General features: G+C 42.3%; 1 protein-coding gene across 4 annotated transcripts in view; it reads left to right on the top strand.

The window, feature by feature from the left end:
• Positions 1-22,770, top strand: part of GNG12 (G protein subunit gamma 12) — a 78,579-nt gene extending 55,809 nt beyond the window's left edge. For all 4 annotated transcript variants that reach the window (XM_059727930.1, XM_059727928.1, XM_059727929.1 and 1 more), the window contains 2 exons: positions 17,875-17,992; positions 19,314-22,770. In XM_059727930.1, the coding sequence (XP_059583913.1) occupies positions 17,897-17,992; positions 19,314-19,439 (222 nt within the window). In that variant the 5' untranslated portion in view covers positions 17,875-17,896 and the 3' untranslated portion in view covers positions 19,440-22,770. The remainder of the gene's footprint in view (positions 1-17,874; positions 17,993-19,313) is intronic.
• Positions 22,771-24,548: the final 1,778 nt, after the last annotated feature.

Here is a 24,548-nt window from a genome sequence, read left to right as displayed (position 1 = left end):
GGATTTCTGGGGCCCTGCCCCCCTCACTGCTTACAGGCAAAACTCGTGTCATGGGTGCTTGTGCAACTGACTGTGTCTGTCTTGGGGCAGAGAGAGGTGAAAACTGCAGGCCTGCTGCGGCCATGATGTTGGCTATAAAGGACCAACTCGCAGAATCATCATAAAATTCTAGTTTATTAGACAGTTGCAAAAGTCAGATCATAAACCTTGGGGCTGATCCCCTCAAACACACACTCACAGTAGCTAGCTATGAATACTAAGCACCAGTGTCAAGATATACCTATCCCTAAGCGCTGGAGTCCACTGTCAACGGCCAGTCAAGGCTTCTTTCGGTGCAATGTTGCTTCAGAAGGGGGTCGCCAGCTGGTCCTTCTGGCTGGACAGGCAGGGTGCTGGTCAGGTCAAAGAGGGTGCCATTGGGGGTCATTCTTTGCTGCCTTTTATCCCTCTCTGGCAAACTTTGGTGACTCCCCAATTCTTGGGCTTACCCAATCCATGGGTTGTTGACCTTGTACGACATCCTCCTTGATGGCTGCTGGATAGCAGCTGTCAGCCTTAGGGGTCATGTCCACAAGTACGTGCAGTCTCAGGAGTCCGTTGATGAATTTTGATTAATTCACTGCTGTGATGAATAGGGCTCTGGAAGCAGTTGATTGTGGGATTTTCAGTCCCAAGAATTGGTCTCCAGCATTCATTAGTTCAAGCTGGGGCTTCTGTACCTTTAACAGTGAAGTTAGGAGTAGTTCCCGGCTCTGTATTAATTTTTTCTCTTGTTAGTCTTTGGTTTCATAGGTGTTAATCCTTGCTTGTTAACTCATTATCGTAGCTAGCTACCGTGTATTGAGCTGGTCCCTGAATGAATCATGATTGATTGCATAACACAGTAGGTAGCTAGGATAATGAGTTTCATCCAAATCAGGCCAGAAATGACAAAGTTATAGGCTGTTTGGACCTTCCCCATTATCCTATGGGTGAAATGTTGAAACAGTTTCGACCCTGTTTTGACGGAATGGATCAGCTGTTTCGAATCGAAACTAAATTCAAAACGGAATGCTGTTCTGTCGAAATGTCGAAACACTGGTCGAAGCAGAACGCTGCCATTTCGCACAGCCCTACTGCAGAGTAGTATTAGGCTACTGTGCAGTTAGCGTCTGTTAAAACCTGTGCACCAGAGCTACTGCGCATTGATTTAATAATCCATTATGCAAGTATTAAACTTAATGTGCTGTAACTAAGGCACATTAATGAAAGTATAGAGACACCCTCTGTGTGTGCATGCTTGCGTGTGTGCGTACAAATATATACCTAGAGTATTAATACTAAAATGCTTTTTAGGATTACCAAAACTAGGGTGAATGAGCAAGGGTTGAACTATTATGGAACACGGAAATTCATTTTTAAAATAAAAGCAAACCTGAGACTTTCTTTCTTTCTACCTGTAATTTTATAATATGCTAAGTGGAAAAATAAATATGGATCCAATTGCATTTGTAGTGGTGGATCCCTGCTTTCTGGGAAAGGATTTCACAACAGTTAAGAAACAGCTTTTTTTTTTCTTTTTCCTCAAAGGGTTTTTAAAAGGATTTATAATCACTTAGATGTTTTGTTGACAGTGTAACATGCTGAAATAGCTTAATATCTAATTCAGCAAATGTATTGTTTGAGTGTTTTGTTACTCAGTCCTCTCCTTTGTCACATTCACTTGTGATGCCTCGTATTTAGAAATAGTTGGGTACAGTGGTGTTAGCTGAAGTCTTGTTTTAAACAAAGAATTATGGTGTTTAAAGAAAAATGTGGTATTATTGCAACAAGGGACCACCTTTTTGTTAGAAGTTTGAACAGTGCCTAGCACAATAGGGCACTGTAGTCCATGTCTGGGACTCTTAAAGAGTTGCCTCAATGCTACGAACTATAACTGACCTGGAGAATACAGCTCTTAGTCTAGATATTATAAAACACATACAAAGTTTCATATGTGAGAGGAAATCCAGCTAGACCAAAGTTTCTCAAGTATCTGAGTGTGGATCATATTTAAATAAACATCCCCCTACCCTCTTGCAATCATGTAACATCTCTGTGACAATGTACAACTACTGCAGCTGTTTATATATAAAAGTATTAAATAAACTCATAGCATATTTACCTAATAGTTACCCAGTAGAGTAGCTAATTTTAATAGGTGAATAGATTTTTTGTTAGCTAGTCGGTCATTTCATTCTTAAATTCCTTCAGAACTCTTAAGTGGACACCATTTGCTCTGGGTGACTTGCTGCCTTTCAGAGTTTTCTCTAAAACCTCAGTCTCCGAGACAGCAGAAAAGTTGGCATACTATTATCAAGTTAAGAAAATATTCCATTTAATTCAAAAGCATCAATATGCTATGCTTGTCTTGATTAATTGATGTGCCTGCCTAGCACATCGAAATGCATTTTCTACAGTGACAACATTGTCTTGTATGATGGGTAATGATAACTGATCTTTTTGAAGCCTGAGGTATGAAATACATTATCCAGATAGATAGCTATGATCTGCTTATTGTGCAGGGGCAATAGGGCAAATTTATTCACTTACTACTACTTTTTGTCACTGTATATAACTGTATTTTTCACTGTATGACTGAACTTGTCTCGGAAGTACTTGCATATCTGAAAAAATTCAAGCCTGAAGAAAAAGATCCAAACTACTTCTTGTCTTGCCCTTTTGCTGAGTCAGTTCCATCTGTTGGTCAATAGCCTCATGTCTGTTATCTTTGGATATTATTTCTTTGTCAATATGATTAACGTAAGAAATATCTGTTCAAGGAGTAGTAGTGGCTTTAAAGTAGTTTTACTAATTGAATTCCCTGAGTGAAGTTCTTGTTTTGAAATGGCAGGTTTTTGTTTTGTTTTTGTTTTGTTTTTGTTTTGTTTTGTTTTTAATTGCAGAAGGCTTACTTGCTTTCCAGCAAGCATTGAGTCGTCCTTCTCCGGTTTGTATTTCCTTCTTGTGACAATTCCATAGCAAGGTGAAATCATCTCTTTAATGAGTGTAGTAGGCTCACAGCAAGAACTTCCATAAAAAATAAATAGTCTAAGCCCTCAATCACATTAAGGAAATACAGATGCCATAGCAATGCCCTTTTGTTTTGGTATAGTTAAGATTCTGAAAGTGTTTCCATTATAAATGAGAATCTTAGGGATTCAGACCTAGATCTACTTGGGCACATCAACTCCTAACTTCTAGTTATTTGGTTCCCAAAGTTTAATACATAGCCCTGATTTAGGCATCTAAGCTCCCTGTACAATGTATGTCGAGTTAGTTGTCCTATCTCCCTCTACAATGTGTGGGGAGAGGCTGCTGTTTATACTAATGTAATCAGCCCTTGCACTGGTATAAATAAGGAGTGGACACAGAATATACTCATTCTGTGGTATAACTAACTTGAACCTGGAATGGAATTACCCTGGGAAGAACCAAGGGTAGAGCTACTCCAGTGAAAGATACACTAGCGTAAGAGTCTTGTCACACAGGACACTTAGTACATGTTAAACCTGTGCAGTATTAAAGTTAGAATGTGTTCTGAGCAGTAGCATGGTAATGTTTACTACCATCTCACAGCTTGCTGATTGTTAGTCCCAACCCTGGGATCTTTTGCGGCTACAGCAGGGGCGAGCAATTATTTCAGGCGGAGGGCTGCTTACCCAGTTTTATCAGGCTGTCGAGGGCCACATGGGTAGCCCCACATCTTGATAGGTGCCCCACCCCCTGGCTACCATGTTGGGACCAATGTCCCAGGGCCAGCACCAGTGGGGCCCAAAGCAGGGTGCAGGCTGGCAGCGGTCTATAGGGCCGGGCTGGGCTGCACCAGCAGGGAGAGTGGGGAGCTGGCCAGGCTCCATAGAGCCCCTGCCAGCTGGGACCCTGTACTCCTGCCACCCTGCTATGGGCCCCACCGGCATTGGCCCTGGGACACTGGTGCAGGGCCCATGCTCCTGCTGGCTCCCCACCCCCTCACTCTCAGTGCCCCCCCCAGCCTCGTGGTACTGGCATGGGGCAGCACACAACCCCGACTCCCTGCTTGCCAGCAGGGAAGAAGCTGGTGCTGAGCACGGAGAACAGTGGCACCTCACCCGCCCCATGGCTGGCGCTCCCTGCTGCAGGCGCTCGCAGCCCACGCGGGGCTGATTGGAGTAGGCACAGGCAGCCCCACACAGGCTGCAAGCGGCTACAGCGCAGGGTGCCGGCCATGGTGCAAGTGAGGGGCAGCTTTTCCTGCACTCAGCACCAGCTTGTAACCCGCCTCAGAGCTCATACACTGGGCAGCCCACAGGTAGCGGTGGCAAACACTGCCCAGCACGGCAAGCGGGGGGGCCGCAGCTGCTGTCACTACGCACAGCCTCAATGGGCGAGCCTAGAGCCGGTGCAGGGCCCAGGCTGACAGCGGGGCCAGGTTACAGGGTGGTGCTGGGGGGGGGGAAGCAGCCCCTCCCCGCCCCATGCCCAGCACCCTGCACTGCAGCTGCTTGCCTGGGGCTGTCTATGCCTGCTCCAGACAGCCCCGTGTGGGCTGCAAGCGGCTTCAGCAGGGAGTGCCGGCCATGGGGCAGGCACAGGGCCACTTTCCTCCATGCTGGCAAGGAGCAGGGAAGGAGCCCAGGGAAAAGCTGAGCATGGGGAGGGAAAAGGGGCCCTTCCCCATGGCCAGCGCATCTTGCTGCAGGCGCTTGCAGTCTGCGCGGGGCTGTCCGGAGCAGGTGCAGGCAGCCCCAGGCGGGCTGCAAGCAGCTGCAGCATAGGGTGCTGGGCTCAGGGTGGGGAAGGGGCTGCTTTCCCCGCCTCCCCTCTCCACCTGCAGTTCCGGCGCAGGGCAGCCATGTGCCCCCAGGTCAGAAGCCCTGGCGTGGGGGGCGAGGCTGGGCATGCTCTGCTGTTGTGGGAGTTTGACGGGCTTCCCCTAGGTCCCACTGCCTTTGGTTCCTGTCATTTTTGACAGGAACCAAGGGCAGATGAATATTAATTTTCTACATTTTTTTAGGGGCCCCACGGGCTGGTAAGAAACCTGTTAAGTGGAAAATTCAGGATCCTTCCTCCTCACATGTGTGGCTTTCCTAATCCCTCTTACAGCAGGTCATAGGTGGCCAGGTCTGGGGCTACTTGGGGATTGAGGTGCTGATCAGAGTCAGAAGGAACAAGCAGAATTCAAGGACAAGCTGGGTTAGGCAGCCAGGAGATCAAGCAGAGGGCAAGCCAGGTTGCAGAGGCTTGGTACAGCAGAGGGGGTCCCTGGCTGCTGCCATGGCTAGATGAGATTGCAAATTGCTCGTATTATCTCTATGGAACAGTCCAATGATAGCTGGACATGTGTTACTTAAGATGATCTGGAAGTACTCCTTGCATGAAAAATTGTAATTTTGCTATGATACAAGTAGTGTAAGAGTGATATTGTAGCTGTGATGGTCCATAAATTATGTGAGAGGCAAGAATTTCTTAGACTAATGTTTTTATTGGACGAGCTCTGCCGTTGGGATAGACAAGATTCTGACTGCAAGACGTTCTTTATCAGGTCTCTCATAAAGAATATCTTGCATTTGAAATCTTATCTGACTTTATCCCAGCTACATAGTTGATCCAATAAAGAGATCTCCCTAACAAATCCTTGCCTCTGTAATACACGTGCACACTTAGCACGTTTTACTGCTTGAATGCACAAGTGCTTGCATTTTAAGTGTATTTAGCGCTTGCCAAGTTTAATGTGTGACATAGCCCTAAATGTCGTGCATCTCCAGAGCTATCTTGGGGAGAAACCCTTGTTGTTGGCAAGCAGGCACTAACAGCTGCCCAGCCATCTAATAGCACCTACGTGGAATACCTGGTTGTCTACTTCAAATCTTGGATGTATACTACATGGGTATAAATGTTTTGTACATCTTGACACTTAGACTGAGCTTCACAACATCTGGTATACTGAATTGGGGCAGTGAGATTTCCAATTGGAAATGCAGAAAGGAGGTTGTATCTTAAATCCTGCCCCTGGCTACAGGGAAGTGCCTGTTAATAGCATTCACAGCTTGAAGCCCCTCTTGGACTTAGTTACCTAAATTGTTCCATTAAAAGGAGAAAATGAGCCCCTCTTCTTTAAACTCATGACGGGGTGGGTCCACCACCCCTTTTTTGCAGCATCTGAGTGGCTAGATGCCAGAATGTGTGAGATTTATGTCCAATGCCCTCTTCTGCCTGAGGAGATGAAACTCATTTCTCAATTCCCAGGGAGTGGCCTGACCATCTGGCTAATAGGCTGTTCTCAGGTGGGGGACATTTTCCACACCACCTGCTGAGACCTTTCAGAAGGAAAATCAAGATGACTTTGGCCAGAGAGGATGGAAGAGGAACCATGACTCTAAAGCAGGGATTGGGGCCTGCACATGGGGAAGAGGGAGACCTGGGCTCCAATCCTTGCTCCAGGGACAATTTTATGTATTTTATTCAATGACTGTTTAGTGTAAAGTGCATTAAAAGAAAGACTGTCTCTCTTCAAGGAGCCAACTTACCCAAAGACATTTGTTGTTGTTGTTGTTGTTGTTAATCACAGCAAATGCATTAAACCAAGATAGATAAACCAAGCTCCCTCTGGAAGGCATATGATAGAGTAAATGTCAGATATGAAATAGTTCAACTTTGCTAGATTGACAGATTACATCATGATGAGGAGGGTGGCTCAGCCCTTCACAATCCCAGGGTATGTAATGGAGTTTGTGTGGGGGTTTTTTGACTGGAAACTTAATAGGAGTTTCCTGCTTAGTAAAATCATTTTATTCCTAAAGCTGTTGTAAACAAGCCAACAGTGCTATAATACCAGAGCTGATCATTATTGTGTAGTGGTTCTGGCTTTACAGCCTCTTAAACCAACTCCTGTCTTTTTAAATAGTTGCATGTCCTGTAACGTTCCAGTCTCCTGTCTCTTGGCTCAGTTCACTAGACAGTGGTGTGGCAAAGACATGTAAGCAGTTTTACTGGCAGAGTTGTAAACATGTCAGATCAGGTGCTGCCATTGAAATACAGCAATAAAAATATTTGCTTGTGCATTGTTGTAAGTTCTGGTAAGTGGTTTCTTACATATTGTATTGCTCACACATGTCTGGTACAAAGCAGCCAAGGCTGTCCTGGGTTAGGCTTTGCTTATGTAGTTGCACAACAGGAAATATGAATTGTTTTGAGTTCTTTAGACTGGAAATCATAAATGGTTTTGTGATTTTTTTTGTGTCCCTAAGACATTTTAACTTGGCTCCAAACTTAAGACTGAGAACATCTTAAAAGTTTAGACTTGGAGTAACCTGTCTTTAATATTAAACAATTTCTTCCATTTTAAACACTTCTGAGTTTTGTTTGTGATTGACTACATCATAAATGCCTGGATGATTAGTGTCCCTTTAAACTGTTTCTAAAAATGGGCTGGCTGTCACTAGTTTGAATTTGGAAAGGAAGTATTTTGTGGATGTGCCCCATCGAAAGCCCTTAGGTAGCAGGCATTTAAATTACTACAGAAGTCAGCACGTCTCAACTTCAGTTCTCAGCAATGTTTTCAGTTAGGTTGTATTTCTCAAAAATTAAAAGTTGCACTTCTGAATACTCTTTCTCCACCACCACACATGCATAGTCAATAGCATGCTCTTTCCTAGCCAAAAGAGGCAAATATCTGCTTTGTAGATGCTACTTTTTAGATACCTGCCTGAAACTGGAGTGTTACTATGTCTGATTTTTTTTAATTTATTTGTTTATTTATTTTTACATTGACCTGTGCCAGTTAAATTTTCTATTGCTCCTCAACAGTCCTTTCAAATGAAATCACTGCATGCTCTGCAGATAGTATTTTAATAGGTGGGCAATACAGTTTTCTCAGTGAGCCCATGGCGTACACTGCAAGTAGATATTATTGGATCTGCCAGTGGATACAGTTATTTTCAAGGCTTTTAATGCAATGTGGTGTGGATGCTAGACTAGACAGGAAGGTAGTTACAACTAACAGTTTGAGATTCTGTTTTTAGTCCTGTATCAGCTAACAGTGAACCCTTGCCCCTCCTCATTGCCAAATTACACAGACTTCACACTTCCCAAAAACAAACCCAGACCTGGTTAGGCCTGGTCATGCCAGATAAAGCAGGTATCAATGCTAAAGGTCCCCTCTCCCCTCATTATAAATTATTGAAATAGACTTCTGTTTTTGAAAATGGGGAACTTGGGCAGACTAAGTTAGTTCTGTTGCTGTACAAGCTTCAGCTTACACTTCTGCCAGTATATTGCAGTCTTGACCTGAAGCATCTTGTCCTGCATCTCTCTTCAGCCATGTTGGTCAACTGTGCTGGAATGAGCCATTGCTTGGCTTTATGACCAAAGACATTTTTTATAAGCGACTTGAACACAGGTCTGCAGAGCTAAAAGAATTGGTGGCACACAGCATTCATTCACTACTTTCTTCTTTCCTCCCCTCCACACTCTGGCCCAAGGAGGTGAGTTAATTTGCAGTTGATTGTGGGAATGTGGGAAGAGACAGTATTTATCAAATGAAAAAAAGACAAACTCAGGAGAAAAGCACATTTCAGGTTTCTAGAGCACTGTAAAAATACATGAGTAAAACTGAGTATTGGGGAAAATGATTGTAATTATCCTTTTTAGTGTGTATTGATTGCCTGAGTTTTGTTCTTCACTTTGAGCACAGTATGGATTTGTACAAACTTATCAACTGAGGGTCACGGGGCAACTTTTAGGATGTGAAGGGGCTCTGTGTGAATCAAAGCAGATTAGATGCACACTCATGTACAAGGATCCTGGTTTTCTCTGTTTGAAAATCATACATTCTCTGATTTAAAAAACAAACAAAAAAAAACAACAAAAAAAGTTCTCTGATTAACACCCCCCCAAATCCATAATTAAAGTGAAACACCACTATATAGATATAGATATAGATATATATAGATATAGATATGTTGGTGTGAGATGGAGATCACTGGTAGGTTTCCAAATTGCTTTAAAATTGTTAATGTATGAAGAACACGTGTTCAATTGATGCCTATATCACCTTTTCTTGATCTATTTACAATTATAAAGCAATTTGGAAACCTACCAGTGCCTCAATCACTATAATGAAATTAATTCTAAATTCCTATAAATTTTACTACTTGATTTTTGGGGGTTTTATCATGGGAAATCAGAATTCCCCCTGCCCCCTTCACTCATCAGGACAGAGATCCAGGCCCCTTGCCCTCAAGGTACAGCCCCCCAGGCCTGTTAGGTGTGGTCCCCAGTTGACAGGGCTACAGGGCCAGGGACCTGGGTCCACAGCCCCCTGCAGCAGTGCCTGAGCCCCAGCTGCTGCCTGCAGGAGGCGATGGCTGCTGCAGCGGAGCAGAGCTTGGTTCCCCTTCCCTTGTGGGCAGCACAGCCAGAGTGGATCCCATTGTTGGGGAGAGGGCAGATGCAGGCTGCCTGCTGTGGGCTCGGGTTCCCTGCCATGCTGCCGGGCGGGGAGCCTGGGCCCACAGCAGACAGCCTGCACCTGCACCTCCCCATGCACAAATTTGGGGGGCACATGCCCCCACCCCAGGCCCTCCTGAGAGTGTGTACAGGCAGCTGGAAGCCAGCCCATCTCCCCCTGCCCACAGCTCTGTCCCGTTCCCTGCCAGGGCCCTACAGCTATGCATTCTGGCCATGGCCCCAAGCCACAGCCCCAGCCCTGCCCAACTCCCTCCCTATGGGGGCCTCAATCCCTGCCCCCCTTGTGCCAGCCGTACCTGTGGGAGCTGCTCTCCAGGCTGCCTGTGGTGGCCATGTGCATGCGTACATACACATGGCGCCCTAGGCCTGACCGTTGACCTCCCACTCCCCCCAGCCCCTTGCAGGCTGGAACTGTGCTAGCGTGCAGAGAGCTCTTTGCAAAAGTGGAAAATCCATGTATTTCTCCATTAAAATGAGAAATCTGCATTTTTCTCAGCTGAAAAAGAAAATCTATGTTTTGTCCCATTTTCTATGGGAAATGGAAAACCCAGATCCCTGCTCTTGAATGTGGAAGTGCAGCTATGGAGGTCTCGGTATACATTTCTTACAGGAAAAAGGAGTCAAAAGGACCTCCAGGTTCATTCAGTCCAGGCTCCTGGTAACCATATCATGTCCTCTTCATGAATTTACCAAGCCCCATCTTGAGCCCAGTGAGGTAAAAGCTGCACCCACTCCTGCTGGGATGTTGTGTGCTGAAACCTGCACTTCAGTTTATATTCTGTATACTTCACTGGTTTGTTTGGCTCCACACTTTTTCATCTTTCAGGATAGGAAACTGAATCTTATCGTGTGAACTGAATGAGGTCTAATCTCTATTGGCAATTTTACGTGCTGTTATTTTACAAATAATAGTAGTGCACTAAATCTCTTAAAAACAAGCTGTTCCAGAATAAATACTGTTGGCATTTCTGTTATGATGACATTCCTCTTGGCATAATGAAAACTGAATAAGCTTCTGTGAAACGGTGGATTGAAAGTTTGGCACAAGTCTAGGTTCAGATACCTGACCCAGAGAGTCTCAAATGAGGGAGCTTCCTGGCCTGCACCTGCTTTTGGTTGTTCTGTCACAGAATTTGAATGACATTTTTCTCACATCTATCTGTATTGGAAGGAATTGTGAGTGGCTGCTGTCATTTCTGCCTTCGTAACATATAGCTATTGTCAGGTCTTTTCTTCCAACATTTTATTATCTTTATATCAGTCTTGCTTGTGAAAGCTACATATAGGAATCCTTTTAGTAATAGCAGGTGATTCTGGCCAGTACCCAGTGCAGGGTCATTTGGGGAAAAAACCCCTGTATTATCTGTACTACAGAAGGTGGGATTAGTGTTGTAATCTTTAGACTGGCCCAACGATTTATAGTAAAACCCCCTCCTTTCATCACATTCATTGATAGTCGACCATTTGGAGCGGTATGCATTATTTAAATTAGTTCCGAGCATCTTCATCACTGCTGGAAATAAGACCTAGAAAAGTCACTAGAAAAGTAGGTCAGTGCTAGTAAACCGTTGACTATTTAACTAGCCATTAAGGAACCATCAAGATCAGAAGGATTAGGAATGTGTTTTTAATATGCAAGTTTCAGGAAATAAATTTTAAATTATATTATTAAACTGTGTTCCTTCTGTCTATTAATAGGAGGCACTACCTGTCATTTTCTAATCCAGCCAAAACCTTGTTAAAAAGAGTTCTTCCACACTGCGCATTTGGCATTTTCCCAGCTGTAAGAGCTTTTGTATTGTGTCACCTGCTGAATGCTGACAGTATTCATTCGAAAGCTCTGTACTCTACTGTTTCCCTTCCTGTATGCTGCTTATTTGCAGTCTGATCCTACTCTCATTAAAGCCTGAGGGTTCTGCTGCTAAATTCATTGGAAATGGCAGCAGGACTTTGATGATCTTACACTGCCTTCTGATTCACCATTGTAATTATGTAAGCATAATGGAGATAACTTAAGTTATGTCAGGGGGTCTGTTCCCAGTAATATCTACCTCTTACACAGCAGGTCCAAACATGCTTCACAAAGAAGGTCAGTACCATTACTTCTACTTTACAAGGGGGAAATCTGAGGCACACAGAAAAGTGACTTGCCCAAGGTCACCCAGCAGGGAGGGGACAGAACCCAGGATAGAATCCAAGTGTCCTGCGTCTCAGTTCAGGGCTCCATTCACCATGCCACAAGAAGTACTCCATTATATAGGCCTCTCTAATTGCTGTCTTTTCTCACATAAAACGCACCTCGGAGAATATTTCACACTTTGTTTTTGAAAGGCAGACTGAAAAGAAGATTTTTCCAGAGTTCTGGCTGCATAGAGCAGAGACAGGGCCTGTCTTCTGTTAACTCACCTGCCCTTTCCTGCTTAACTAAGGCTTAACTTTAGCTGCTCCTAAAGACTGGTCTCCATGGGTGGATCTTTGATTTTGAAAAGAGGTAAAGAGTCTCCAAGGCTGTGAAATAGGAGGAGAGAAACCAGGACAACTAGCAAACTGCAAAATTGCCCCAAGAAAGGTTAGCTGGGTTAGTGGAATGTCAAGACCATTAAAAAGGAGAAATGATTATTAATGTCTGGAGTGAAGAGCAATGAGCCATTAGGTCATTTGACTCCCTCAGCTGCCTGAACAGCTGCTGCACTTTGGAGCAGGAATCAAAGTAGAGGCCTTCTTTCCCAACCAGAAAATCAGCTTCACTGCTTAATACATGAACCCCAGTTTTGGAGAAAGGTGCATGTTGTATGGGAGAAAATACAGTAATTAGGTACTTTAATGTATTATTTCTGAATATGGAACTTAACTGAGTTTTTTTTTTTGTTCTCTAAGTCTGAGAAGTCACCGAAACAGGGTTTATCTTGTGCATCATGTTTACACACTTAACAGTGATCTTTGAAAAGATCTCGAGGCACCCATGACACCATAGCACCCTCATAGAGAATTACTGATCTAGACAGGCCGATCAGTTGTTTGAGCCTACTGAAAAGTGGATTTGTTAAGCCTTGAGAGGGTTGCTGAAGAGCAAAATGAAGGTAATGCTCTTATTTAATAAAGGGACAGACAACATCCAAAGTTTAGGATCAGACCAGAAGCAAGCAAGTTGTCTTGCATTTCTGCAAATGGTGAGATATTTCTTGCTCTCTCTTAAACTGGGATTCTACTTTTGGGCTTAACCACAGCATGCAGGATTCCTATTGGGTTTTACTTTTTGGGGTTGTTTCTGTAGAAGACTTGCAGGATCACAACTTTCATTGTTAGTTTGACCAAGTTGTAGGAAGTCACTTAAAATAGAGGCCCCATGGAACAGGGAAATCTTGCAGTCTCTAAGCCCAGGGTAGTGGCCTTAATCTTCTGAGATGTCAACGGTTTTTAACTTCAATTCCAGTCAGTTCAGAAAAGATCATTCACTACTTGGTGGGAGGGATCCATGCTAGTGTGAATTAACTGTAGGAAGCAGAAATGTCTCCATCCAGATTTTTAAAGCATTCATCTTTGCCTTTTATAATCCTTTACTATTTTCTCTAAACCAGCAGCTGTAGGAAATGAAAATCATGTCACTTCTTCACCCCTTTCCAGGAAGGTACAGAAAAATAGTTCTAAATAACTAGGTCAAAAAGAAAATGGAGAGATTGGGCTGCAAAGTAAATGTTTAACACCATAATGTAGTGTTCCACTTTGTTTGATCCTGTTTAGTGCACTGATCTTGATTCATTTGCAGCTGGCAGAGTGCCAGCCATAAGAGCTGACCAAGCAGATGTATCCATGTGATAGCAACGGTGATGCACTATCCTGCCTCTAGGAATTCAGGCTAAGAGCCTCATCTCAATTCAGAGGGACTAGACTAGTTACTAAAAGTGTCTTGATTAGCAACAAAACAGCTTACCCTCATACTTGATTTATCCAGTGTTTATGGCATTCTTGAATTAAATGGGTAATGGGCAGTAGGTTGATTATAAAGAAAGCTATCTTCATGCTATATTAGTATGTATGTCATTTGTTTCAGATCCTTCAGTGCACCTATAACAATTATATGACTTCAGTTATTTATTTTAGTACAATCTGCTGAACTAGGACACCATGACAGGTGGCATTTAGTGCTCCTTAAATGGAATTACCATATGATTATTCATTTTGCATTTCATTCATAATAGAGGCTACAACTCTTCATCAAATACTTCTCTGCGCATGAGGTACAGATGTGTCTTTTGTTGCTGTGGTTTCCAGCACAGTATAGTTTGTCTTTGGAAAAGCCATACCATCTGCTTAAAATGAGAATTCAGCTCCAATAGTGATTAAATCCATCATGATATAGAACATGCCCAGGAATATGTCTTGATCCTCCTTAAGGGTAGGGCTGGTCAGAAAATTTCCATTAATTCAAATTTGTCAGAAAATGCCAGTTTTGTTGGGCCTGAAATGTTTCACCTAAAATGTCTTGGATATTTTGAACTATTGGGGAATCAAAGACTACGTTCCCAGAGAACCCTGGTAAACTGCTGGTGACCCAGACTTTTAAATATTAAGGAGTGCCAGAGGCTGTCTGCCACAGAGCCAGGACTTTGATAGGCCTGGGAGTCTGGTTCTCACCTGGGCTGGGGTTGCAGTCCTTGTACAGAAGTAGGAATCAAAGCCTGGAAGTTGAGACAGGATTGCATGCTGTGGCTCAAGACCCACCTCACTCTGTATAGCCACAGGCTAGGGCCCTAAGGCATCCGGACTCTATGGTCAGCTGGCTGCTCAAGCTAGCTCAGCTAGCATGCTCTGAAGTCTGGAAGTCCTGAGATCCCCAGCTACTTCAGAGTTGCACCTGGGAAGCCAGGGCACTTGCTCAGCAGAACTGACGTCCTTCTCAGTTTCACAGTTGCTAGATTTCATACAGCAGCTGTGGGTCACGGGGACTGTGCTCCTTTTGAGAAGTCCCCTTTCTGAAATTGACTTTGTCAGGGATTTCTGTTTTGTAAGAGATTTGGGTCCACCAAAAATGGAAATTTTTGCAAACTCTAAAACTCGGCCTTTAGCCCATCTCTGCTTCAGCATGCCCATATTAATTTAAGATGCATCTGTGTCCCAGGAGAGAAAAACAAACGCACAGTGAGAGTAAAATAAGGAAAAACTACTTGCCTTCAACAGGAGCCATGACACAACAGGAACCAAAGGAAAAGCCCGCGTGGCTCATTAGCCGCGCCTTTATTCAGCTGAGGCCGGCCAGTGACGTCACAAGGGAGCCCCGTACGGTGGGGATAAAAGAGATGGATGGACAAGGGAATGGGGGAGAGAGGAAGGACCCGGGGAATGCGGGATGCCAGGCCCCTTCCAAGGTTATCTCTAGGAAGAAAGTGGCGAACGGGGAGCCAAAGGAGGCTCCTGATGCCCGCCGCACCTTCAAAGGTTGGGAACAAGCTACTAGCGCCAGAGGAGAGAGGGAAGCGGCTCTGCCTGCCGGCAGAAGTTCCAACGGCAGGGGGAATAACAGACAACACACAGGAGTTACCACCACAGGTGGGAGTAGTGTGGGTCAGAGGGAAGAGGAGCCTTACCCAGACAGTGAGCCACAGTGGAGGCAGCCAGAGAGATGGCACAGCACTCAGGGGTCCATCCTGAGTGAGAGGGGGAGCTGACCACCTACGGGAAATGGTGCAGTCTCCAATAGGAATGCTACAGGGAGCAGAGGAGCAAGGTAGCCCAGGGCTGTAGAGTCAAGGGAAGGAGAAGACAAGAAAAAAGAAAACCCGAGCAGGGGTTCACTCCTAGCCAAGTTGTAGGGAACTTGGCACCTAGGGTCTCTGGGAAGGGAGTTGTTTTTGTTCTTTCTTTTGAACAGTTCTTTTTAGTTTCCCCGAGTGAAGGGGTTGAGGAGGAGAAAAGGGGTCGAGGAGTAGGAGAGGCGGTGCAAAATGCATTAGACGGCCCGTTGAGCCTGAGGTCAGGGCAAAGCTTCTCACAGGATAGCACAGGCCCCATGTGTAAGGCTGACAAACACAACACAAGACGGAATAAGCCCATCGGCCTCGGAAGGTGGTATCCAAAGAGAGGTATTAAGTCGTGAGGCTCTACGGTAGCAGAGGAAGAGGTACAGGGTCGCGAGCTCGGAACAACTCATTGAGGTGGTGTGAGGACAGGGTGTAGGGGTGGCAGAGCCCCGCTAGTGACCACCAGGACACCTGTGCTGTGGAAGACCCCGGGATAGCCACTTCCCCACCACTAGGAAACATTCAAGTCGTGGCAGGCGAGATAGGGGAAAGCTACCTGCGGAGGGAACACCAGCACAGCGTTTTATGAGAAGGCTGCAGGGAGTATATCCCTCCGTGCACGAGCCAAGGTAGCACGTGACCGTTTACTCGAGACCTGGCGGTCACAATCTGTCCAGGCTTTGTGAACTGACTTCTTTGGTTAGTGGTTAGCTTGGGCTGACAGTGTGCTTTATTTTTACTTTCCTTTTATGACAAAAACATAACAGTAGCTGCTCTACTGAGTGGATATGGTCCCTTGCCACTTAGCAGAGGATAACCTTTTGTGTTTGTGTCCCTTATGTACAATTAGGATCAGGAAATATTTTCCTATCTTCCTGTAAAGTGCGCCTATACAGCAGGATTATAGTCATAAGGGACTGATGATAAATCAGAGGTATTTACATCTTGTAGAAGGAAGCCCTTACAACAGCTGTGTCTCAGTAAGACGGAAAACAAGTTTTTGGTCAGGGATGTCTTGAAGCAATCCAGTAATCTTCCACATAAACCGAGAATGGCTCAATCACAATAAGATGTCTTTTTAGTTTTGCAGTAAGCAAGTATAAGGCCAGGGCGGTTGGATGGTGCTCCAGGATTTACTAGATCTTCAAAGTTTGAATGGTGTACAAATTAACAAAGTAACAAATTACAGTTGAACATAATTGAACGCATTTAGGTAGACACAATCAAGAAACCTTTGTAAGGGCTTTGTTGCGAGACCACCACAAAGCTGGGCAAGTACTGAAAATAGCAGGCTGAGCAAAACTCACACTTAATGATGTACTTGTGCTGCAGTTTGGGTTTAGATGGCAGTTTCTCTCTCTTAGCCTTGGCTATTGGTGAGTTGTCCCTGGCACAGCGACACTTTTCTCTCTCTCTTGTCTAAGTATGGTCTTACACACAAGATTCTCATCGACTACTTAGCCAACGGTTATGTCAGAGTGTCTTTGATGCTGGGAGGAGGTCTCATGTTCCTGTGCTTGGCTGCCAAAGAAATGCTCTTCTTTACTGTAGTTGGATTAGTCAGGGTTTTTAACAAAGCTGTGATCAAGGTCTACATTCGGATCACTTGGACTCTTCATTGAGACTAGCATTATGCACTGTGGAGTCGGTCTGCAAAAGCTTTGAGAGAATTGCAGTCATGCAACTGAGATCTGTCACAAACTGAGCAAGTGTCTTCTGCTCACAGGTGGTGTTCAAATGTGAGACTGTCAGAACTCAGCACGTACTGCTTTGAGTTCTCAGAAGAAAAGTATGATCAGTCCAGAGTTTGCTTACTTCTCTACCAGTGATGCATCTGGTTCTGTGCAGGGTTGGGAACGTTTTTCTCCACTTCGACTGTTAAGTCTGGTCGCGTTAAGGAGTTGGAAACCTGTCCCTGAGCTGCTGCAGAATCCAAACAAAAGTTTACATATGTTGTGTGGCAATTAAGTTGGGGGGAAGGAGGAGAGAGCAGGGATTCCATACTTGATATTCCTCCCTTCTCTCAGCAATCAAGTGGACAGTGCCTGTGCCTCTGTCTCCCCCTCCTGATCATATGAACCAGCTGGAAGAAAGTATACATGCACTGTAGAAACTGTTGTAAAAAACTCCCTACCTGCATCAACAATAGAAGGGAGCCAAAGGGGAAGTGTTTGTCTCTGACACATTGCCTCTTACACCCCAGCCTTTGCTCAAGGCTATGCAGAGATCATCCCAGGATAATCAGTAGTAATAGGCTTTGAAGTGAGTGCAGTGTGTGGTTCAGTCTAGCTAGTGTATAGCTCACAGCAGTTTTCCATAAGCTACTGTGCAAATGTCTGTGTTTAAAATGAGCATATGGACATATTTCTGAATATTTTGCATCTTTGATTAGGAACATATTTATTCCATTAGCTAAATGCAAAAAAAAAGAAATAAACAACACCACCTGTTAATGGAGTTTGTATTAATGCTCTGAGAATTGGAAAAAGGAATGTAATAGTTTAATCTGTAATATATAGGCTCTTTAATGGTATTTAAGCTGTAAAATTTAAGATGTGTAAACACTTTTTGTAAACCTTTTAGTTACTGTTCATGAATGTGGACACTTCCCATGCAGATAGATTAAGCTACCATTCCATTAAAAAAATCCTTTTTTTTTTCTTGACAGAACTTCAAAGACTTAATTAAAAATGTCTAGCAAAACAGTTAGCACCACAAACAATATAGCTCAGGCCCGAAGGACTGTTCAGCAGCTAAGACTAGAAGCGTCAATAGAAAGAATAAAGGTAAGAAACTCATTCTTATTTATTTCTGCATGATCTGTATGGAATATGGACATTATATTTTAGTAAACTCCCTATGTATAATCCCATTGGATAGGATAGCTCTTTATTATGGTAGTTTTTTTACTCAAACAGCTGGTACTTAATTTAACTGATTCTTTTTTGTTACCTTAAAATATAGCAGCACCAACAGCATCATTGGACACTTAGTGGGATGCAGCTAAGCACCAATGTACAGGGGTAGAGGCAACTTCAAGTTTCTGCCACCATCACAGTTGTCATTGTGTGGCTACCAGCAACAGCTGCTTTTTTATTTGTGTCCTGTCCCCACCCAGCAACCACTGAATTGGCCCCATTTGCCCTGCCTGGGTTAAGCCATTGCTTAATGGCCTTGTGGGAGCACCAAAATCTTCCTGTCGTGAACTTATGATATAAATGTTTAATATGCCTGCAGAAGGTGGAAGGTGAAATATAATTAAAAGTGGGTGTGGTTTTCTTTTTCCCTAGTTAGTTTACTATCTAGCATACTAGTTGCCTGATTCTGCTGGGATGGTTAGCTTTATCTTTGTAGGCATCTGTAGGGCTTTTGAAAGAGAAAGGGAGATGAGACCTGACATATCTAAATTGGAGTTTAAGAAAAAGGGAGGGGCGGGGGCAAGCTTTAATAATAGTCTTGTGCAACTAAAAATCTCACCCAGTTTGATGTGGATTTTTGCTTCTTACCCATCTCACTCCAGTTTTTTAACAAGTATTAGCTGTCAAGTGCCTTTCCACAGGCCAGCAAACCAGTTAATTCCCTGATATATAGGGGCATATATTAGTCAGCTGAACATTAAGAACAAGCAAGGGGAAGACTGCATCTCTTTCCTAGAAACTGTAAGCCTCTTACAAATATGGCAGTACTTACTGACTATAATGGCTAAGGACCAAATCCACATACTGGAAGGCTAGTGTATTATTCTGAACATGCTACTCGGTTTTAAAGCTGTTGTTTGAATCTCACAAAAGTTGAACATTACTCTTTTCTGCTCTTGCAAACTTGTCCCAAATTACATTTAAAAATATGTACCTAGCTCTCCCTTTTCTTCCACCCTCTCTCTCAACATCACAAAGGCCAGTCCATCAGTCTAATAAGCAAAATCCAGAAACTTTTTGCACTTTGCATAGAGTTTAGTGACCTTGCCTCTGAACCTAATTGATACATTGATTTCTCCAACCCTGTTCCTCCATGTGCAAAACAGTCACTGTAGCTCAGCCCATTTAATCACATTACAGCATGTCTGGAATATTTACCATTTTATGACTTGTTTAATTTTTTCTTTAGGTGTCAAAAGCCTCAGCAGATTTAATGTGCTATTGTGAAGAACATGCCAAGAAAGATCCTTTGCTAATGGGCATACCTACTTCCGAAAACCCTTTCAAGGATAAGAAAACTTGCATTATATTATAGAGGGGCAGCAAGTGCCTCCATAGTTTTTCCAAGCAAAACAAACCACAGGCAGGTTCTTAAATAACCTAATGGTCATCTGGTATCAGTAGCTTAAAGCAGCAGTTCTTTTACCACGTGCATAAATGATTTTTTTAGGTTTTTTTTAAAAAGGTTTTGGGTTTGGGGTTTTTTCTTTTAGCATCCTTCCCACAAAGCCAGATTACAAACTCAGTTATCCTCTTCCTTATAAAATGGAGTGGGTTTTGTGACATAGCTAGTAATTCTGCTGTGTCAACTCTTCTGTAATGAGAAGGAATGGGATGAGGTGAGGTTCTTTTCTAAATGTTCATTAAGTACATTTCAGTTGGGCTATGTAATCAAAACCAAAGTTGCCTGAGCATCATCTATGGACCAGAAAGACAAATCATTTGAGTTCTAGTCAAGCATATTTTTGTGCATGTGTGTTTTGTTTATGTGGATACACATTCCAAAGTGCATTCTCTAACAAAAGACTCCTTGCAATGACTGCTGCAACTGTTGATAAACTCTGGAGGTTCCTGCCTTTACCTTTAGTTATGTATTCATTTTTTTTTAAATGCAAAACCTTGTGTCAAGAATCAACAGACTGTTGATGATTTATGTAATTGTTCATTTTCAAGAGGGTTTAAAAAGCAGAATTTCCGCCCTTGCATTTTGCCCTTCTAAATTTTCCTTTCTAATTAGGGTCTGTACTAGTAATAGAATCTCCCAAATAGGGATGTAGAAAGAATCAAATACTTAAGACAAGCATTTCACTTGCCCTGCTGCTAGGTTGAGACATAGGATTCAGTCACCACATGTCCCATTTAGGTTTTGGCTACTTAAATTCATTTTTTTAAATAAAAGAATGGGGAAAAAAGCCAAATCATACAGATTTTGATCCAGTAAATGTAATTAGTAGGCCTGCTAAACACATCCATTGATTTTTTTTTTATTTCTTTTTTTTACACACACACACACACACACACACACACACACACACACACACACACACACACACACACTCTACAAGTTTTGTGTAGTGATGGAATAACTGAGTGGAAAGAAAACGATATTGACTTAGGCTACAAATGTATTTTGTATTTTTCTGTAACCAGCTGATCAGTGCTTGAAATTGTCATCTGTCATAACTGCATTTCTGTAATAGTATTTACAGAATGTATTAATCACTTGTAATTTACTGTCTTGTTGCATATTTGTCTAATTCTATATTAAATTATATAGACACTATTGATAATATATTGAGAAATTATATATGCTTTTCTTTAACAAGCCTCCATCCAAAAATCTAAAACCTAAGGCTGATTGTAAGAAGAAAATATACTGCTTATTCTGTGCTGACATTCAAATTATTTTTATAATTAGAATATTTTTCTAATGACAATTTCAAAACAATAACTAGATTTTCACACTGATTCTTATTTACCATGTTCAGTCTATGATTTTATAATACTTATTATTATTATTATTATTATTAATAATCAATTTAGCTACATGATTTCATATCTTCACTATAGAGAAGTAATCAAACTCCCTGCTTTCAGTGGTAAAATGTATTCCTTTCAAATTAGTCATATTAGTAACCACCTTTTCAATCCTTTTTTATTCTGATTTTAATTGGGCATATGTAGCTAAGTGCTTAATTTTATTTAGAACTCCAAAAGAATACATGAAGAGATAACATTTGCATCTGTATCTGTATGTTATTTTGATATCTGACTTTTTTTCTGCTGTTTTGACCATTAAATTGTAGGGCAGCTGTTTGTTTATGATCCCTCTGTCTAATGTTGCTCTAATCTATGTTGTTCAGATAAATTAGAACTGTGCAACCTCTTTTATTTGTGTTGTATAACCACTTATTTCTCCTCAAAGCAAGGCAGCATGAATTTAACTTTATACTTTTTTACATAGAATTTCTGATAAATGAATCCATTTTTTCCAGTTGCTACTTTCATATAAAATCTACGCAATATTTTTAAAGCTGTATTTAAGTGCCATGATTTTGTTTTTTTTAACTCACTTAATCAAAATATATAAACTTTACAAAATATATAAGCCGTAGCACTTGAGAATGTCTCTCAAATATGTTTCTATAATATAGACAGTGCTTGGAATCTACTAGTAAACATTTGGGGCCTGGGATGATTACTATGCTGCATTTGTAATCTATTGAAAACTTCTTTGTAAGTATCAGGATTCTAAATGTTCACAGTGCCATTAAAAGAAGATGTAATGATTATCCTGTTCAGCAATATTTAACATTAAGTCTATTTTTCTACTTTTTTCATACACTTTTGACATCTTTACAACATCATGACAAAATTTCTAGAAATAGCTGTTTGACGCTGTTTGACCTTTTCTTGTGCATTTAAAGAGTGAAAGGGTTGTTTTAGAATGTGATTGCATCTTTAACCACAGATGTACAATCAAAACTAGTGTGCCAACTTTTCTTTCAGATGCTGTCTGGCTTTTAGCCAAAAATACATTGGAACTTACAGCTAAAACAATTAAATAAAACTGACTACTTCTGTTAAGCTTTATAGTTTTTAAGAAATTCTCTGCATGTTGCATACAGGTGAAATGCAAGATGTAGTGGCATCTGAGGGCTCAAACAATTATTTATGGAGATATAACATTACTTGTTCAGTATATAATGTGTAGTATAAAGTGTACTTTTTATTGTCATCTTGTTAAGAGGATGAGCCCTTAATTTGGGAAGAATTTATGAAGAAATAGAGGTTTTCTAGTTGATTAAATGAAATAATGGATGACAAACCATCCAAATTCACCGCTCTTAGAAATTTAAGGGATTAACTTTTTAAAATTATGTTCAGCCAGCCTGGCTGGCTGGAACAAATGTGTAACAATACTGTAACTTGGTGCTCTGAATACAGATGCCTCAAATGTAAAATCTTTGTGTGATGTTAAGTGAATCTGATAGTATTCCAGTGTTTTCAGTATTTCTTTTTATAAACTGAGAGTACCTACTTATTCATATTTTCTCTGGGTTTAATAATTTGATTCTTTAACTACTAAGATTTGTTTTATCATTATGTCTTCAGATTCACATGAATATCAGACTCATTTGCCTTTAATAAACAGCTTTGTAAAATGCTTTACGTTTATCTAACAGCTTTCTTTTGCTATTTATGAGTGAGCCTTTTATTAAAGCAGTGCATTGTGCTTTTTGTTTGGAAAGTGGTTTCTTGTAGCAGTGAGAGAAAACACTGTTAACCAAAAGAATGTAGTTCACAGCTAATGTATTCACTACCATGGAGATGAAAACACTTTATTAAAATATCACTGCTTTTTATACTGTTTCAGCTTGTTATTGTAGTTCAGTTCTCTTTCCTCCCCTTACATTTAGGTACGGTGCCTATCTAATAATATAAAGATAAGTATGAACCTACCGAATTCATGATCTTTATGGAAACTGTGAAATTGGTAGGTGCCTGCAAAAACCCCAACTCCTGTTGAAGTGGAGGGACTGCAGAAAAAAGCAGCAAAATGGCAGCAAACAGCAGGGGGCAGGGAAGAGTGCTGTGAAACCTGAAAAGGGTGGGAAGCCCTGGTGTCCTGAAGTATGGAGAAAGAGACCGGGGGGCAGAGCACAGTGGACCCCTCTGGCTGAAGGACCCCATAAGTTTTGTCCCACCCCAGGGGTGGAACTTCTGGGGCCCCTCGGCCAATCAGAGGCATAGTGTGGGGGCTGCCATGGTCCACCTTGAAAATGGTGACTGGCACCATGCTTGGACTGTGAAATTGGGAGCAGCTGCCCTGAATTTGGTAGGTCCCTAAATATAAGCCAAGTTGTCAGCCATGCAGAGGGCTGCCTGCCTAATGGTGTTGCATACTGGCAGAAGTGATGGTGACTTTTGTAGAGAATTCAGGCTCAAAATAAATATTGTGGGACAACATGACAGACTTTATAGTCCAGTTTGGCCCATCACCAAGGTTTAAATTTTGCAGAGTGAAGAGAAGACACGGTACTCTTGTATCATACTGCAGAATATTTTTAATTTCCCCTTGTGGAAGGAAAACCTTCACAGTATAGCAGACACAGTAGCATGAGCCTGCTCTCACAGCAAGTCAGAATTGAAAGCCCCGAGAGGAACTCCAACTGCAACAGTCCCTCTCAGGTAAGTATTAACTTAGTTGCTCGAGGATGACAAACCTCAATCCCACTGTTGTCTTTTACCGTTGATCAAGAGGGAAGATCTGCAAGTGACACTTCTCATTCTGGTTCTGCGTATTGGTGAGACTTAAGTGTTAGTTCCATGCTTTGCACACAATAAAGGAAAAGCCATGGCCACCAGGAGAGTAACCAGACCTTAGGAGTCCAAGAGAACATGCACACTCATTCTGAGCTTCTGCATGGTCTGTATGTATTAGGCATTGGATTATGATGTCTCCAGTAGATGGAAATTGAATAAGTACCACTAGTTTTGTCATTCCCTGACATGCTCCAATGTAGTTCCATTGGTGTGATGGTTTTGCCTACTTACACCAGCTCCGCATCCTCCTTGAATGAGGATCCCTGACTCAAATATACTTTGAAGTGTCTCAGAATTCTCCTTCTGTAGTTGTCAGGACCCTCCTTAAATCTGTGCTCAGGACATATCTGCCTCCAAAATTCCAGTGTGGCTATGATATGACCCCTATCGATATCCTCAGGCTAACTACTGAGCCTCTTTAAACCACATTTCTCTCTCCCAATCTCTTTCCATCAAATCTTTCATCCTTTTTAGCCCTTCCTGTTCTATTTCATATGTATGCCTGACAGGTTTGAGCAGGGGGAAGAGGCATGGACAGATGAAAAATTTATACTGGGTAAAAAGAAAGTGGGGAGGAGGGGCAGCTGGGCCACTGCTACTCTGAAAACTGTTTGTATGTCATCTCATATCTCAGTCTCTCTCTCTTTCATATGACATTTTAGGATTACAACATTCATAGGTTAATATCTAATTTTGATAGCCATTCGACTGCTTCGGGGTAGCTGCATGACCTAATTGGGCAATCGTTCACAATGTGTTGCACTGTCTGAAAAATTGCACCATAATTGCAGCCCAGACTCTTTGATTCTCCATTTAT

The sequence above is a fragment of the Alligator mississippiensis genome, chromosome 5 (genome assembly GCF_030867095.1).
Source record: "Alligator mississippiensis isolate rAllMis1 chromosome 5, rAllMis1, whole genome shotgun sequence".
Taxonomy (NCBI): domain Eukaryota; kingdom Metazoa; phylum Chordata; order Crocodylia; family Alligatoridae; genus Alligator; species Alligator mississippiensis.
Note: the sequence above shows the minus strand (reverse complement) of the source record. Positions and strands in the feature narration are given on the sequence as shown.